We start from the raw sequence: 19,695 nt of genomic DNA on the forward strand, positions 1-19,695 counted from the left end.
CTGCTACCACCTGATGGATTAACAGGTGAGAAAAAGATTCTGATATCAACTCCAGGTCTGAGCTGACAACTATACTCAGCCAAGAAAACGGTGGCCCTCACCATTTCCCAGTTCTTCTACAATGAACTAGCCCCCGACTATGTCTTGAGTTCACAAATTAATAATACAGTTGAGATTACAGGGATCACTGGCAAAGTCATAGGTTCGTACAATACAGAAAAAGCACAAGAACACTTTGGGAGAGAATTTTCTGGGATGCTTTTGACAGTGACCACACAAACAGAACATGGTTACTACGTTGCTACAAAATGTGAGCACAATAATCTCCTCCTTTAATTTGGACAATCAGCTTTACACATAATCAAGATTTATTTGGCCAAGACACTGAAGGGTAGCTACTGTTGTCCATAGATTTTCAGCATGAATTGTTAACTTCCAGAAAAGGTAATTTAGAAGGAAGGAAATTAGAAGGATAAACATTTTAAAAAATGTAACGTCCAACTCCAAATAAACGTAGTTATATGATTTGAAAACAGAAGACAATGTATTCCAACTTCTTTTAACTGTTAAGAAAGTTTCAATCTGATAATAGACAGAAAAAAATTCAAAGGTTACAAGATATTTTCAGTTAAGTCTCTAACAGATCTCAAATGCTTGAACAACATCTCCCACCTAGTACAGAAAAGTAAACCTCTTGAATGCTTAAAAAGCCAACAATGTTACCAGTTAACCATTTGCCAACTAAAGAAATTTCTGAAAATGTTCCAAATGAAGAACAGTAAATGAAGTGATGGTGTTAAGACAAGTACGACAGAATGGAGATAAATAAGAATTTTCAAAAAAGAATTGTGTATGATTTTATGCAATTTCTGTAAATACAGTACAGATATGAATGCACTTTGTAATTAAAAAAACAAATTAAAATGTGGATTTACTGTGCTTGAGGCTAACTTGTATAAGTGAAGTGATATAATTAGACTGCATATCCTCATCTAAAATCTATTCAATGATAGATTATTCATTGTCATTATCTCTATATATTTTGTAAGGAAGAATTTTGCTTCTTTTTGATTTAGAAAGTTCAAATCAGAGGACATGTGCTGGAAGCAGAGTCTGAATCAAACCAAAGAGGCTGGCTCCTTCTGTGTTACATTTTCTTGAAAGCAGTTAAATAGATGAACAGATGGTCCAGATTTCTGAGACCACCTTAAACTCTTGCTGCAACTCTAAAACCTCTTGACCCAGGAAAAGTTTTTATTTTGCTTTAGCCTTGAAGCGTTTGAACACTGTATTGCTTTGAAGAAAAAGAGTTATGTCGAATTTTGCCAAAATCCTTATTTCAAAAATTATGCATCCAAGACAGAGCCTAATAATCCCAAAACTTATGTATAGAGAATGGAGTGGCTTCAGTGTTTTCAAACACACACTGATAAAATTTTGTCTTTAACAATGTATAGGAAGAGAATGAGAATTTTAACCAAAATCTTTAAATTAGTGTTCTGCAAATGTTGAACTTGCATATTGCAGCAAAGAAAGTTAGCAACTACACATAAAAAACACTGAGTAAACAGAGTTGAAAAATATTTATTCATAGACCAATATTGCAAATACTTTGAACAAATGTTTATAAAAACTGAATGCATAATGTAAGTGAAGACAATAAAGTTAGTAAATTATAAGAAAATCATTTGTAATTAATGTTCTGTTGGATTGGAATTTCCCCACTGAAAACAATTTGTTCTAAGTTTCAATTTCATGAAGGCGTGTGAACAGCAACACTGTTTACAGGCAGTGAGACAGCACACACTCCCTGTGCCCTACTGAGAGCCCCTTCAGTGACCCCACAAGCAATGAGAAAAGCTTTTTCCCTGGGAAAGCACAGTAATAGCGTGAGCCAATAGAAACTGCCTTATTTAACAAGATTGCTTGAGGATTTAAAATGATCATGTCCACCTCCTTTAAACAAGAATAAAATTATAATCAGAAACAGAGCAAAATGAAGGGAAAGACAAATTAATAAAACAAGTTAGAATAGCTTTAAGCATGCCATTGGTTAATTATTTAGAACAAGTCTAAAATATATTTAATTTAAGCATTTATCTGCATTCAACTTGTATACAATGATTCTGTTTCAATAAGGGAAACAAAGAAAAAACTACTTACATTTGGAGCATCCCTCAATCTTTGTAAAGAAAAAAATATATGTACGTGCAGACTGAAGAACTTTTGAGAGGCAAATGCTCAAAACTGTATATTAATTACAGGCCTTAGCTGCTGCATTATCCTAGTGACTTAAGAGTTCAACCCGCATCTCTGAATTTAAGTCAGAAATTAAATCAGGAAGGGAATTCTACTGTGTGAGTTTTCTTTTGATCTTGATCAATCCATTTTTTCATGAACCTCAAATAGCAAGACAATAATATCATAAACACATTTAAACATTCTATTGCTTGTTTAGGGATTCTTATCCCAAATGTTATCCCAGGAATTCATGAAGAACAAGTTGCTCAGTTTTCAGTTTCAGCATCCAATCCATATTCACCAGTCAGTTTGATGCCAGTATTCCTTCATTAGCTTGTTGGCCAGACAGCAACGACAACAATGGCAATCAGCAACAACACAATAACCACCAGCATTCCTACAATAAAATAAAATAATACTCATTCACAATGATTAACAAAAGACATTATTTTACAGTTTAAGAAAAGCATAAATTTTATTGAATATATATGAAAGTGGTTGCACCTCACCACGACTGTCCATGAGACCATAAGAAATAGGAACAGGAGTAGCCGTTTGGCCCCTTGAGCCTGCTCCGCCATTCAATAGAATTATGGCTGATCTGATACACCTCATGTTCACTTTGTGTTTTCCCTGTAACCCTTGATTATGAATCAAGGATCAAAACCAGCCTTAAATATACACAAGGACTCTGCGGCAAGGTGGTGCAAAGACTCTCAACTCTCACAGAAGAAATTCCTCCCCATCTCACTCTTAAACTTATATTCTGAGATGGTGCCATCTGGTCCTAGATTCTCCCAAGAGTGGTAACACCCTCTCAATATTGACCCTATTATGCTCCTTAAGAATCCCATATCTTTTAATGGGGTTATCCCTCATTCTTCTAAATTCCAGTGAGTACAGTCCCAATCCATTTAGCAGTTGGCTCATAAGACAATCTGCCCACACCAGGGATTTCCCCAATGAATCTTCTCTGAACTGCCATCAATGAAGTGATACCTTTGTTTAAATAAGGGAACCAAAATTGCTCATAGTACTCCAAATGTGGTTGCACCAGCAGCTTGTACAGTTGCAGCAAGTTTTTCTCACTTTTATACTCCAACCATCGTGAAATAAGGGCCAATCGTTGGTGGCAGTATAAAATGACATTGCAAAACAACTGGTTGAGTTCATTGTGACATTATTACAATCTATAAACCAATTTGCAATTTTATACAAACATATAACAAGCCTTTGATGAAAAAAACTATACAAATTGACTTATAAACTTAAACTAAGTTAATATTTAGTTTACACATTTAGTAAATAATTTTAATGCCAATTTTTCCAAACCAGGAACATTAAAGACAACAATTAAAAAGATGGTCAAAGTAAACAGGAATTGTTTCAACTGGCAAGTTCAATCTCGAGTCCCAATTACTTACATTTTACAAATTTTACTTTTCTCAGTGATTCCCTCTTGACAATCCATCATGAACATAATAAAGCTGGGTAAAGTAATCAAAGTTTGTGTGAAGATTTGTAGCTCGGGTGCTCGTTGTTGTGGTTCTGTTCGCCGAGCTGGAAGCTTTTGTTGCAAACGTTTCGTCCCCTGGCTAGGCGACATCATCAGTGCTTGGGAGCCTCCTGCGAAGCGCTTCTTTGATGTTTCCTCCGGTTTTTATAGTGGCCTGTCCCTGCCGCTTCCGGTTGTGTCAGTATCAGCTGTCCGCTGTAGTGGTTGGTATATTGGGTCCAGGTCGAAGTGTTTGTTGATGGAGTTTGTGGATGAATGCCATGCCTCTAGGAATTCCCTGGCAGTTCTCTGTCTGGCTTGCCCTATGATAGTAGTGTTGTCCCAGTCGAATTCATGTTGCTTGTTGTCTGTGTGTGTGGCTACTAAGGATAGCTGGTCGTGTCATTTCGTGGCTAGTTGATGTTCATGTATGCGGATTGTTAGCTGTCTTCCTGTTTGCCCTATATAGTGATTAGTACAGTCCTTGCATGGTATTTTGTGGCTAATCCTTTTGGTTGCGGTGACATGTTCGTAATCATTAAAAACATGGAAATAGAAAAAACACACCGGATCATCAACGCCACACTCACAGGAATCCGATTCACGAGAGAAGAAGAAAAGGATAGCCAACTCCCATTCCTAGACATGATGGTACAGAGAACACCAAACGGAGCATTCACCACAAGGGTATACAGGAAAGCCACACACACAGACCAAGTCCTAAACTATGAAAGTAACCACCCCAACACACACAAACGAAGCTGCATCAGGACACTATTCAAAAGGGCCACAACACACTGCAGTACACCAGAACTGCAAAAAGAAGAAGAGGAACACCTATACAAGGTATTCGCCAAAAACGGATACCCGTGCAACTTCATCAACAGATGCCTAAGAGAAAGACCACGGAATGAGGACATACCATAACCAAAAGGACTAGCCACACTACCATACATCAGGAGCATCTCGGAACTGACAGCCAGACTACTGCGACCCCTAGGACGCATAACGGCACACAAACCAATAGCCACGCTCAGACAACAACTCACCAGAACGAAGGACCCGATACCCAACATGAGCAAGACGAATGTAGTGTACAAAATACCATGCAAGGACTGCACTAATCACTATATAGGACAAACAGGAAGACAGCTAACAATCCGCATACATGAACATCAACTAGCCACGAAACGACACGACCAGCTATCCTTAGTAGCCACACACACAGACAACAAGCAACATGAATTCGACTGGGACAACACTACTATCATAGGGCAAGCCAGACAGAGAACAGCCAGGGAATTCCTAGAGGCATGGCATTCATCCACAATCTCCATCAACAAACACATCGACCTGGACCCAATATACCAACCACTACAGCGGACAGCTGAAACTGACAACTGGAAGCGGCAGGGACAGACCACTATAAACACCGGAGGAAACATCAAAGAAGTGCTTCGCAGGAGGCTCCCAAGCACTGATGATGTCGCCTAGCCAAGTAATCAAATTTGATATTTTCAAGTTACGCAAAATGAATATTGTAAGATTGAGAGCAACAAACAACATAATCATGTCATAAGCAGATATCCTCACAACATAAACTCAGAAAAAGTCATTATATCTGTGCTTATTTCACTTAGATTGCTATTCATTAAACCAATATTTATGCAGAGATTTCTGTTTATTATTCTTCTGGAATTGTGTAAATATGCTTTATAGTTGTTGCAACATTTATAAATATAGATACTCAAAATATGATACTTTATATGACGGAATTAAATTTAACCATTTGACTATCTTCACAAACTTTTGTAATGGTAATTGTAGTCAATATTAGAATGTCACTACAAAGAACATTTTAAGATTCAAGGAGAATTAATAATCACCAACAGAAATGTACATTTGCAAGAGATTAAAAGTGTTCTAGAAAGCTAACTGAGGTAGAAATAAGTATCACAAAGCAAACTGTAGACATTGCAACTAGTCGCCGATGGGTCACCATGATGATACGCCATTCATGAGGAACCACTGCCCATAAATGGAGAGAAAATGAACGGATAGCTACTAGAAGTACAAAATGTTCTGTCACATCTTTGTCATACCATCAATAAATGAATAAGAATGACAAAGTGGGAAACAAACAGAAGTGAAAGTACAATACTCATAGGGGAAATCTATCAGATTTAATTATTTGCACTTCTCAGTTAAAATGCAAAGAGAGACAAGGTCTTCTCTCACTCCTTTCCATGTTATTGACCATCAATGAAAAGAAAAACAAAAAAAACTGACAAACTTAATAAATGTGCAAACGCTTTCTTAACTTTACTTCTCAATTTGTTCCTTAAACTTATAATGGCCAGATCTTCCAATTTGTGTTGGTGCTGCTGTGTCCAGCACCAGTGAGTCAGAAAACTCCCCACTTTCCTAGTTCCATTTCAGCATCCTAGGGAACTCCCTCAGTGGAGGAATCCACTCAGAGATCTGTTAAGAGAATCAGCACAGACAACACAGTACCTTTTTATAGCACTAGCTGCTTTCTGTCAGGATTAATGACTCTATCTTTAAAGGTTGGTTAAAAAGGAGAATGGGTGGATGGGTGAGGTTTATGAGCAAGTAATGATGTGGTGGTAACATCACTGGACTAATAATCCAGAATCCCTAACTAATGCTGGGGATATGTGTTCAAATTTCATGAGTGCAGATGGTGCAATTCATTGTCAATTGTCGGAAAAACCCATCTGGTTCACTAGTATCCTTGAGGGAAGAAAATCTACTACCCTCACCTGGTATGGCCTACATGTAAGTCCAGACCCACGTCAGCATTGTTGGCTCTTAATTGCTCCCTGAAATGACTTTGCAAGCCACTCAGTTTAAGGGCGATTAGGAATGAACAATAAATCAATAAATACTGGCCCAGCCAGAGATGCCCTCTTTTAACAAACAAATTTTTCAAAAAGTGAATCAGTGGATTAAATCAGTGGGTTAAATACATAGAGATGAGGAGGTAGTCAGCTTAGGGGAGGGTAGTGGGTGGGAGTTGTCAGGTCAGGCCAAGGGGTTGGAGTGCAAAAATGAAGAGAATCCAAATTACAGTTGACAGGATCTCAAAAAAATGCTTCAAATTTGCTTAATTTCTGTTTTACAGACATGAATCAATAAGCATGTCTATGAGGTGACCTTAGTAAAATGTGTGCAAAATTACAAAAAAGGTGTTAGCAGAAGAATGACTGCTTAAAGTATTTTGAAGGCAGGCATTCAAACAAGCAAGCTAAAACCTAAAGGACACAAAGGCTCATCATTCTTCTGAAAGAAACGAAAATTGCTGATGAAAATAAAGGCACACCTGGTCTCTCTAAATAAACTTAGATACTGAAAAGATGGAAGACAATGTTGGAAGCAATAGGTTGGCTGCACAAAAACAGTGACTGAATGTGCAAGAATGGATACCGAAAACATAAAGGTGACTGGAAGAACTATCTTTTACGCCATGATTTGCTTATTTTGTGACCCGCAGCCAGACTGCTGATAAGTTAAACAATCAAAGGGGACAAAATCTGCAGAAAACAAATAGCGCAGGCATTGAAAGTACTAGCTGTATAGGCTATCAATGAGACTAGGGTTCAGTGATGGAGGACGATTGAATTGCAGCTCACCCATGCTGTATGCCCAGCAAACAAAGAGCTACTGTTGGTGGGTCAAACCAGCATCAGGATAAGACGACATGAGGCACTCTAGCAGTAAGGTATGAAGCAGTGGTGGACTGTGATGCAGGACTTTTGTTTTCGCAGAATAATGTATTCAGCACATAGCTACAAAATTTTATCAAAAAATACACTGTTTTACCGAGAATTGCATGAAGCAAAATGCAGTATTCAACATTTCGTTACCCTCCAGTGTCATTATTCACCATTACAAATTGCGTTCTCACGTTGCCAAATTATAAGTGTAATGCTGATTAGATATTTGCTCCGTCCATCTCAGTGACTTCAAATCAATTGGTAGAGAGCCATGAACAAATCACCTGTCAGCCCTAATATCAGAAAAAAGTACTGTGAGCAGAGACACCCAGAGCAGGAATAGGGTGTGAGGTACAACCTAAAATACTGATGATTAGGAATAACATTTATTCCCAGTTTATTATGTCACTGAACTTGCTCAACAGATTATAGCATGATTAATATGTTATTCTCTAGTTGAAAGATTTTATGGGTTCTGCCACCTGCTTAAGAAAATTCCAATATCAGGTATGAAGTTGAGTCATTCACTACACCTAGATATGCTTACCAATAAAGTGTCAGCTTTTCAGCTTCTCTTTAGTCCCTCCAGACTGTTTCTACAATTCAGATCCTACTAACTCTTCACAGGCATTTCCACAACAGCCTTCAAAGTCTGTAAAATAGCTTTATAATTTTTTAATGGCCTTTTTTTTCATACTATGCTATATTCTATTAATATGCTGATTGTCAATTCTTATTTAATTGCTAAGCACAGAATCAAAGATATAAAATCATTTTTCAAAAATTTTTAGAAACAACAGTTTGTAAGTTATGTTTAGTGCTGAAGATTGAAGCACAATTTACATTCTTCTGCAGTACCAAAGACTGCATCATAACATGTTATATATTATATATTCCTTATTATCGTTCCAATACACATCGTGTCACACTGACCAGCAAAATAAGCAGATCTGCCCACTGAGATGTGGTGTACTTAACACACATCATTTGCTCTCTTAAAATCGCCAGAAACAGTCCCTAAGGCCCACATTACATAGAATAAAACATTTTGCATTAGCTACTATTGTAAGATTCTAATGATTTTGTGGAGTTAATTCACAAATATAGTTGAAAGCATTCATAGTTTCTAATAGCCGCCAATTCTACAATTTTTTACTTTCAAAGACAACATGTAACTCCTCATCAGAAAATATTTAAGACTGAGCTCCATTTTATAACATACATTAAAATAAAAATAGCCTTTTTACTAAGGGAAAACAAATTATGCAGCTTGAATAAAAATGAAAATTTGTTTTATTTACATAGAGTAAGAAACCAAACTGTTATTTCAAGTCAACTGAATCAATTTTGAACAGACTTTCATGGGCCATGCAATTTCCCACAGAAAAGTAGGACTTACAAAGTATTAAGTGGGTCAGCTTTTTCAGGAAATTCAAAAGGCTTTTGGTATTTCACTTCAGTGCAATAACTGTAATTATATATTTATCTCTATTTACATTTTGTCTTGGGATTATGAAAACAAGACACTCCTCCTAGATTATAATCCTTGGGCTCCACACTCCATTAGAGCAGACTGTTTACAAGTATGGCTATACATAGAACCAAATAAGTATTTGACAGGACAACTATTTATTTTTAAAAAATCAATGCATCAAAGCTCTTAAAACAAATCACACCGAATTAGCTTGAAAACATTAGTTAGAAAGTCTCAGGCATTTTAATTAATTAATTTTCAAGAGGGACCCTTTTAACCTTCTATTCTTCTGAAATATCCTGAACTTGTACTAAAGCATTATAGACAACCACGTCCCCTCATTCTGACTCCATCATTATTATTATTATTGTTTGCTTCCCTGCACCCCCCTCAACTTCCATTCTCTCAAATCTTCAGTATCATATTTCTTAAAGTAAGAGATTAACACCTTTGACACAGGTTGATCTCTGGTTAATAATCCATGAATTTGACGAACCTGAATGTGCAATCCTGCAAAAAAACCTTACTTTTGTTATGAAGTATAATAGCATTCACAGCGAGTCACACAAATACTTAAACCCGTGTTAGCTGCAAAGTAAATATTTAATATAAGTTAATGGCACATCAACACTTACCACAGTGAATGCATAATGACATAATAGTAAGTGTGTTTCAGTCATGTTGGCGCCAAAGATCCCAGTAAATTACAACATCCAATATATATCAATGCATTAAATTTATGCTGACCTATGCATGTTACAAAGATTGCAATTTAAAGTGTTGTCCAATATTATGTCAAAGTAAATTGAGGATGGACACAATCCTTCTCTTGCATTTTATCTCCCTGTACAATCTATCAATACCATTTTTCCGCATTGTAAACAATGTTCATATTTTCAATTCCTTTTCCCTAAAATCACCATGTTTGGTACTAAAGTTTTCATTTATGAAAAAAATCCAACTAAAATTCTTATCATGCAATTAATGCACATATTCAAAACATAAAAGCTGAATTTTACCACCAGAGAGCAGTACAGCAGGTCCAAAAATGCAAGTCGCATTCTTAACTACACTATGTAAAATGCACTTTCGTGGCTTTCGGACTTGGTTCAAGGCTTCAAGCAATTTTGCTCTTTAACCAGCTGTTATGTTATATGTCATTGATTAAAATGCCCCCTGGCCCTTGACTATGGGATAGCACCTGGTCTCTAAACAGCAGCAAGGTAGAGATTGGGACGCACATTATAGGAATTACAGGTTAGAGCCTGTATCTTGCCAAGTACAGCTTACTGGAGCTCTGAAGCCAAGTGCTAGTTTAGTATTTGTACTGGTACAAAAAACACAGGTTTGTCAATCATTATGCTGAGCTCAGAGCTCAATGTAACATTAACAGATTTTATACCATAAAATACAGAAACTAGGTGTAGGTTTTTGAGATACCATTTAGAATGTGGAAAAACTTTTGCTTTAAATTACAAATAATTTTAAAATGTGCTTGAATGTAAAAGTACACATATTTGCAATTATGAATACTAAATGAACTTAGTACATTTAAATTTTCAGAGCTATGTCTTATCCATTAGTGTAAGGATAATGATCTGTAGAAAGTATCCAGTAATGCTATCTAAATTGCACCAACGACTTTAAATTGACAACTGCTCTAATATCATGACAAAAATATTATATGTTATTTATGGACAAAATTTGGGAAACAATCTAAATGCCCACCTCCCACTCCTCCAAAATACTTTAAAGAAAATAAAGCCTCACAGAAAACTCAAAAGAAAAGGTAGAAATTGGCTGAATGTGAGGCAAACCCCAAGCCTCTTGTAAGCAATGGAGCTGAGGTTGAAGAATAAATAGGGATTAAACTCCAGAACTGGACATTTTAGGGTAGCACTGGGAAAGCACTATCCTCCAACACCAGATTACCGTACTTGCCCAGATCACAATCCTATCACAATTGCAATTGGGAATTCACATTTAAGTGAGTAACTTGTTGTCTATTCTCAACAAATCTTGACACGGAGCGGTCAGAGCTGGGTGTTTGTTGCACTCTCACCTCAAATTCACATGATTCAGAGTTCAAGTCTCATTCAAAGTTTGAGCATTGATATCTAGGCTACAATCTGGATGAAGTTCTCTGTTAAACCAATGCCCTATCTACTCTCTCATGTCATATAAGATATCTCAAGACACTATTTTGAAGAACAGCATTCTTCCTTGCAATTCTAGTCAAGGTATGACCCTAACCTAATGCCATTGAAACACAGTATCCAGTCATCATTGTGTTTAAGGGAACTTAGACTAAAAACTGGTTATCATCTTTCCTACATTTCCTCAGTGGCTACATTTTAGAAAAGTACTTTTATGTGGTGTAAACCATTTGGGATGTGCTGAGGGTAGGAAAAGTACTATACAAATGTAAATCTTGATTTCTTTCTATGCAAAACGTGGTCAGAGATATGCAGGGCAGAAAAAGACAGGAGGCCAACCCAACCCCTACCTCACCACCCAAAATTGTTTTTGTCACCATCCTGAAGGCAGCACAGACTCCACAGACACTGGGTGCATTTAGCAAGTGAGGGGTTTCCATCTGACTACGAGCAGTGTCAGGACCATACTTTCCTGCCCATCCCAAGCCAGCCTCCAAAGAACAGTTGGAAGGTGCCAAAATCAGCAGCCCACCTGCCATTTTAAAATAAGTAATTAAAGGGCTGTTGAATGTGTCACTATATTTAAAATTGCTCACAAAACAATTATCATGGCAATGGGGAGCCCGAGTTCCAGAAGTTTTTTTGTAAAGGATGAAGGAAGGAAAAGCACAGCATTTGGGAGGATCCTTACCTGAGATGTTAGCCTTCCCACTTTGCTCTGCCCTACAAGACATCCAGAACCCATCTCCTCTCCCCAGCTGCCTGGTCCTTAACCACCCAATAATGCAAACTTAACTAGCTTCTGGCAATGAATTTCTCTTCCTTGTAAAGATGTTTGTTTTTCCAGCAATTCTCATGACTCAGTTAAGGCTGCCAGGTCTGCAAGAACACCAGCTCTCGAATGCAGTACTTTCTCCCATTGAGAAGTACAAGTTTCCATTTCACCACGTTTAGTTCACCAGCAGCATTTATCACGTTATCACTGCATAGCGAGCCTTTTTTTGGGACTTTTTTCAAATATTAATATTTCTTTTTTAAAAATCCAGAAAGGATCGTCATTAAAAATGTATCTGATGCTCCTTGGGCCATAACAAGTTAGTGTACCATGTTGAAAACCACGCATTAGGTTTTGAGACATATTGCTAACAAAGAAACCGATTAACAGGTAAACTGATTAACAGGCAAAATAATCACTTTTGCTCATCTTCAATAGTGGTGATAAGAGAATGATCACAACTTTAAACTTAGTGCGAGTTCATAGTATTGCACATTACTTATTGCTAGAATTCATGCAATTTATGATGTAAACCTGATATTGCTGATCTAAAAGTTGTGTTCGATTTCAGTTTGATCTTGAATATTGTTATTTAGAAAAAGTATATAAGATTGTCCAAATACAAACTCAAGGCAGCTAGAGTAATGCACCTGACGTTCTCACTGTCATAAACATACATAATGCATTATTAATTGGGATTTGGATTTTTAAAATAAAGGCAGATGTCTGGTTTCAGTTCTGCGATGGTAACTATCTTTTTGAAGAAGTTAGATGATCATTTTGAACAGTGAACTAAAGACATAATTTCCAGAAACGCATGCAATTCAGTCAATTGCCTCGCAGGACATCTATGCTGTTAATGGATGGAATGTTTGTACTGTTGAGCTTATGTCAGACAGAGAAAGGAAAAACAGACCAGAGGCCATTAACTTATCTTTAGATATTAGTTCAGAAGAAACAGGAGTTCAATTCTTAATGGAGAAATTTAAGAAAAATTTCTAAGCTATCTTCAATTATGCATAGCTTTGTCTTTTCTTCTTTTTATACTAAACTTGTATGAGTAACAGGAGTAGGCCAATCTGATCCAGATTTGATCAGGGACCTTGAAGTCAAGGAGCCATTAGGAGGTAGTGACCACAATACAATAAGCTTTAATCTGCAGTTTTAAAGGGAGAAGGTAAAATCGGAAGTGACAATATCTCAGTTGAATAAGGAGAACTATGGAGCTATGAGGGAGGAGCTGGCCAAAGTTCAATGGTGCAATACCCTGGCAGGGATGGCAGTGGAACAACAATGGCAGGTATTTCTGGATATAATGCAGAAGATGCAGGATCAGTTCATTCCAAAAAGGAAGAAAGATCCTAAGGGGAGGCAGGTGTGGCCGTGGCTGAAGAGGGAAGTTAAGGACCATATAAAGACAAAGATGAGTGGGAAATTGGAGGACTGGGAAACTTTTAAAGAACAACTGAGGTTAACTAAAAAGGTAATACGCAAAGATAAAATAAGGTACGAAGGTAAATTGGCCAAAAATATAAAGGAGGATAGTAAAGGCTTTTTTAGGTATGTGAAAAGAAAAAAAATGGTTAAGACTAAAATTGGGCCCTTGAAGACAGAAACGGGTGAATTTATTACGGGGAACAAAGAAATGGCAGAGGAGTTGAATTGGTACTTTAGATCTGTCTTCACTGGGGAAGACACAAGCAATCTCCCAGATGTAATAGTGACTGAAGGACCTGAACTGAATGGAATTTATATTAGGCAGGAAATAGTGTTGGAGAGACTGTTAGGTCTGAAGGCTGATTAGTCCCCGGGACCTGATGGTCTACATCCCAGGGTACTGAAGGAGGTGGCTCTAGAAATCGTGGATGCATTGGTGATCATTTTCCAATGTTCTATAGATTCAGGATCAGTTCCTGCAGATTGGAGGGTGGCTAATGTTGTCCCACTTTTTAAGAAAGGAGGGAGAGAGAAAACAGAGAATTATAGACCAATTAGTCTAACTTCAGTGGTGGGAAAAATGCTGGAGTCAATTATAAAGGATGAAATTATGACACATCTGGATAGCAGTAACAGGATAGGTCAGAGTCAGCATGGTTTTATGAAGGGGAAATCATGCTTGACTAATCTTCTGGAATTTTTTGAGAATGTAACTCTGAAGATGGACAAGGGAGATCCAGTGGATGTAGTATACCTGGACTTTCAGAAAGCCTTTGATAAAGTCTCATATTGGAGGTTAGTGAGCAAAATTAGGGCACATGGTCTTAGGGGCAAAATACTGACATGGATTGAAAATTAGTTGGCTGACAGGAAACAAAAAGTAGTGATAAACAGCTCCCGTTCAGAATGGCAGGCGGTGACCAGTGGTGTGCCGCAGGGATCAGTGCTGGGACCGCAGCTTTTTACAAAGTACATTAATGATATAGATGAAGGTATTAAAAGTAATATTAGCAAATTTGCTGATGACACAAAGCTGGGTGGCAAGGTGAAATGTGAGGAAGATGTTAGGAGAATACAGGGTGACCTGGACAGGCTAGGTGAGTGGACAGATGCACGGCAGATGCAGTTTAATGTGGATAAATGTGTGGTTATTCACTTTGGTGGCAAGAACAGGAAGGCAGATTACCACCTAAGTGGAGTCAAGTTAGGTAAGGGGGCAGTACAATGAGATCTAGGTGTTCTTGTACATCAGTCAATGAAAGCAAGCATGCAGGTACAGCAGGCAGTGAAGAAAGCTAATAGCATGCTGGCCTTCATAACAAGAGGAATTGAGTATAGAAGCAAAGAGGTCCTTCTGCAGCTGTGCAGGGCCCTGGTGAGACCGCACCTGGAATATTGTGCGCAGTTTTGTTCTCCAAATTTGAGGAAGTGCAGCGGAGGTTCACGAGGTCAATTCCCAGAATGGCGGGACTATCTTACATTGAAAGATTGGAGTGACTTGGCTTGTATACGCTTGAGTTTAGAAGGCTGAGAGGGGATCTGATTGAGACGTATAAGATTATTAAAGGATTGGACACTCTGGAGGCAGGAAGCATGTTTCCGCTGATGGGTGAGTCCCAAACCAGAGGACACAGTTTAAAAATAAGGGGTAGGCCACTTAGAACAGAGTTCAGGAGAAACTTCTTCACCCAGAGAGTGGTGAGTGTATGGAATGCTCTGCCCAGAAGGCTGTGGAAGCCAAGTCTCTGGATATTTTCAAGAAAGAGTTGGATAGAGCTCTTAAGGATAGTGGAATCAAGGGTTATGGGGATAAGGCAGGAACAGGATACTGATTGAGGATGATCAGCCATGATCATAATGAATGGTGGTGCTGGCTCGAAGGGCAGAATGGCCTACTCCTGCACCTATTGTCTATTGATGGGGCCCATCATTCAATATGATCATGAATGATCAAACACTTCATACTTCTTGCCATAATTTTGTATGCTACTAGTTATCAAAAATCCATCAATTTCTACCTTAAATATACTTAGGCTGAGCTACCACAGCCAACTGTGACAGGGAATCCAACGATTCACAAATTTCTGAGTAAAACAATTCTCCATCTCAGACCTAACTGGCACTCCCTTATTTTTAAAGTATGCTTCCTGATTTTACTCTCCCCAACCAGAGGAAGCATCTTACCTGCATCTTCTGTGTCTATCCCTTTAAGTATCTTGTTACAATGAAATCATCTCTCATTCTTTGAAACTGTAAAGAATAAAGGCCCAGTTTATGTGATCTTTCTTAAAGGACTGTCCCACTATCCCAGGAACGAGCCTTTTGAATCTTCATTGCACTTTCTCGCTGCCAGTGATACCTTTCATGATTTAAGGAAACCAAACCTGCACACAGTTCTCCAATCTGACCAAGCTACTAAATAATTGAAGCAAGACGCAACTACTCCTGCACTCAATCGTCTTGTAATAAAGGGTAACATTCCATTAGTCTTCCTAACAGCTTGCTGCAACTGCATGTTAGCCTTAAGTGACTAATAGATGAGACATCAATTTCCCTTTGTACACCTACACTTTGCAACTTATCATTTAAAAATTACTCTGTACATCTGATCCTCTTACAAAAATGATAACCCTACATTTTTCCATATTTTATCTATCTGCATGTTTTTGCCCATTCATTAAGCCTGCCCAAATCTGCCTGAAGCTGCTTTACATCTTCCTCACAACACATATTCCCACTTAAGTTTCGTATAGTCTGCCAATGTCAAAATATTACATTTGGTCTCCACCTCCATATCACTGATATATTTAGTCACCAACTGGGGCCCAAGTACTGATCCCTATGATAGCTCACTAGTCACAGCTGTTAACATGAGTATGATCTATTTATTCCTACTCACTACTTTCTATGTGTTTGTCAATTATTAATCTATGGCAGCACATTACCTCCTATCCTATGTGCTTTAATTTTTTTTTAAACCAGCCTCCTGTGATTGACTTTATCCAAAGCCTTTTGAAAATCTAAGCATACTATGTCCATCAACTTTTCTTGATAAATTTTGTTCGTAACATCCTCAAAAGGCTCAACAAATTCAAACACAATTTCCCATTTAAAACCCATGCTATGCCCAAGCAAGTCAATAGTATCCAAATATTTATCACATCCTTTATAACAGATTCTAGGATTTTCCCCTATTACTTATGTAAAGCTAACAGGTCTGTACTTCCCTGTATTTTTTTCTCACACTCCTTCCTTAAATAGTGGGGTCACATTTGCTTCCTTCCAATCATAGGAATCATTCCAGAATCAACAGAATTTTGAAAGGTAATGACCAACGCTATCTCTGTAGCCATGTACCTTAACATTCTTAAATGTAGAACATCAGGCCCGAGAGATTTATGAACTTCTGTCCAATTAATTTTTCCAGCATAATCTTATTATGATTAATTTCCTTCATCTTCCTGTTCACCCAAGTGGGATAAGATGTGCCTTTAAGAGATGTTCTACCCTGATTCTCTTGAAGAAGGGTGTTGTGAACTTGGTGCCAAGGTGTCTGCTCCATAGAGAAAGCAGCGTAAATAAGAAGCATGATTGGGTGGTGTCAGGCTCACACACAGAGCCGGAGAATTAGTTTTGCTTTCAGTTGTTGAAGGTGGGGTTTTTGGAGTTGAAGCTGTTGGTTACAGTTCTCTTTCTGCTGCTACAAAAAGCCCGAGGTGTCTCTATGTTGCGAGACTCATTCTGTTGGTGTTCCATCTCCAAGACTGGAGAAGATAGTCTGCTGAAGTTGCCTTTGCTAGGGTTTTTATGGTACGCTGCTAGATTGGAACAGTTTTCTATTAGATTAGATTCCCGAGTGTGGAAACAGGCCCTTCGGCCCAACAAGTCCACGCCGACCCGCCGAAGAGCAACCCACCCATTCACCAACATTTACCCATGACCAATCCACCTAACACTATGGACAATTTAGTATGGCCAATGCACCTGACCTGCACATCTTTGGACTGTGGGAGGAAACCGGAGCACCCGGAGGAAACCCACGCAGACACGGGGAGAATGTGCAAACTCCACACATACTCCGAGCCAGGAATCGAACCCAGTTCCCTGGCGCAGTGAGGCAGCAGTGCTAACCACTGAGCCACCGTACCACCCTATTGATGAGGAGTCATCAAATAATATATTATTTTGTTAAGTATTTCGAAAGAGTTAAAGTTATGCCAATTCTTTTTTGTTTGCACTTAACTGTGGTGTAAGAATAAAGAGCATTTTGCTTACGGCCTATTTGGTTGACCAAATGAATCCTATCTGGAACTCAGCACCTTACGCTTGCCTTTAAATAAGATAACAGTTAGGGTTGAGGTTATCTTCTTGAAATGTATTGAAGGGGTTTGGTCTGATCTATAACATTATTCACTTGAAGATATAAAAAAGTCTCCCAGAAGTACAAACATAATCAGTGAAAATCAACACAAAGTAATCACTTAGTTTCTCTGCCATTTCTCTATTTCCCATCACAAATTCTTCTGACTCTCCCTGTAATAGACCCATGTTCATTTAAAACAATGTTTCTGCTTTACACATCTAAAGAAACTTTTACAGTTCCTTTTTGTTTGCGAGAACATTTATTAATGAATGATTGTAGTCTTACATGCATATGTTTACACTAAGTGAACAACTATGGTAACCAACTTCAAAAATTCAGTTTATGATCTATGAAATCAGGTTTCACTTGGAATCTGTGAAAAAAATCTTGGAGTTTGACAAAATTTGCCGAAAGTCTAATTCACAAATTTAATTGTGAAGTCATAATTCAGTGATACAATGATTATGTGTACACATATATATTTGTGCATAAGTAAATAAATATGTTGGGTTTTTTCAGCAACTCTCAAGTCATACTGCAGAATGATATTTACTATATTCATGATGATGAGTGCAGTTGGACCTTTTTTCTTTTTGGATTGTGTTGACATTAACCAGGGGCTAATTTGGTGAGAAAATGTTAAAGGAGGAAAGAGTTCAGCTTGTGAAATACAGTCATCTGCAATAATAACACGGTTGAAATAACTATAACTTGCCCCTCCCCCTCACTTCTGTATTGTGGAAGAGATTAATAACCGCTTTAACAATCAACTATATTGTTCATATTCATTAGAACTGTTGACAAGCTGGATAACTGCAGGCAGGTTCTGCCAGGGTGATCCCAAAGCACATCTTTAGTAAGTGATACACATTTTCAGAAAGACATATCTTCGGAAAATGTACTAGTGTGTTAATTGCTAATGCAAAGAATAGCAAGGCTTTATGGGCTATTAAAATGTGCTCTCTTTATATAAATTCCTGTAGTCTCCACAAAATAATAACACCAGAAAGTCACACAATTTTCAGAATTTCTCCACTTGGCTTACCATTTCTTCCTTACTGGTCCCCATCCCCATGTTACAAATCAATGGCATCAAGTAACTAAATAACATGATTTGCTACTAATTCATCGCTGTTTTAAAATCACTTTATTAAATCAAAAAACAATCCTTGACTACACCTCATTGGCTCCGCAGGGTTCACACAGTTTCCTGTCTGCAATATTTGCTCCCAGTGATACTGAATGAGGTAATTCATAATTGTTTTCGACATCAGCCTTTTAATAGTCACTTTGTCTTCATGGACACTGTTCTCTTATCAACCTAACTGCAGCTGTATTTTTGGAAAAGAATATTGGCATGATGAATAGAATCACAAACTAAAAAGGTGGCTGTCAGTCAATTTTAACGTAAATTAACTCTATGCTTGTACCGAAAGTTGTTTTAAAATGAGAAATTAATCATATGTATATGTAAAGGATTAAAAAATACTAAGGAAAAACATGTTTCAACAAACCAAGTGCATTTCCATCCTTTAAACTGTAATCACAAAATATCTAAATATAACAAGTGCGTTATATTTTAATCCGACAGACTTTATTAAGGAACAACTGCCACGAAGGCAGTGATAAATGTACATAAAATGTAAAATGAAAAAGCAAATACACAAATCGTAGATTTTCCCAAACACTGAGGTACTTACACAATTAAATGCAGAGGTCCAGAACCTCAACTCTGTGATTACCTGGAGAAATTAATGATTGTCTTAACGGGGAATTGCAGAATAGGAAAAGCTGGATTAGTGGAAGTGTCATTACTGTTACTACTGGGGGAAACCCCAGAAAAAGCAATCAGCTACTCAAGATTCTGTATCTTAAATAAACATGGACACCATAGAACAAAAGAGAAAAAAAGAGAACAAATAATAAACATGAAGCTATTAGAAGAACAATCACAGTAATGGCATTTTCTAATCATCCTGTTCAGAGATGCTATTACAAATCTCGGAAGCGGTGAGAC

General features: G+C 37.7%; 1 protein-coding gene across 2 annotated transcripts in view; it reads right to left on the reverse strand.

Moving 5' to 3' along the window:
- Positions 1-1,568: 1,568 nt before the first annotated feature.
- stx8 (syntaxin 8) overlaps positions 1,569-19,695 on the reverse strand; it is a 197,864-nt gene continuing 179,737 nt past the window's right edge. For both annotated transcript variants that reach the window (XM_088000556.1, XM_088000555.1), the window contains exon 8: positions 1,569-2,638. In XM_088000556.1, the coding sequence (XP_087856682.1) occupies positions 2,571-2,638 (68 nt within the window). In that variant the 3' untranslated portion in view covers positions 1,569-2,570. The remainder of the gene's footprint in view (positions 2,639-19,695) is intronic.

The sequence above is a fragment of the Chiloscyllium plagiosum genome, unplaced genomic scaffold (assembly GCF_037043375.1).
Source record: "Chiloscyllium plagiosum isolate Xiang-an unplaced genomic scaffold, Cpla_swu_hap1 HiC_scaffold_25, whole genome shotgun sequence".
In the NCBI taxonomy this organism is placed as follows: Eukaryota; Metazoa; Chordata; class Chondrichthyes; order Orectolobiformes; family Hemiscylliidae; genus Chiloscyllium; species Chiloscyllium plagiosum.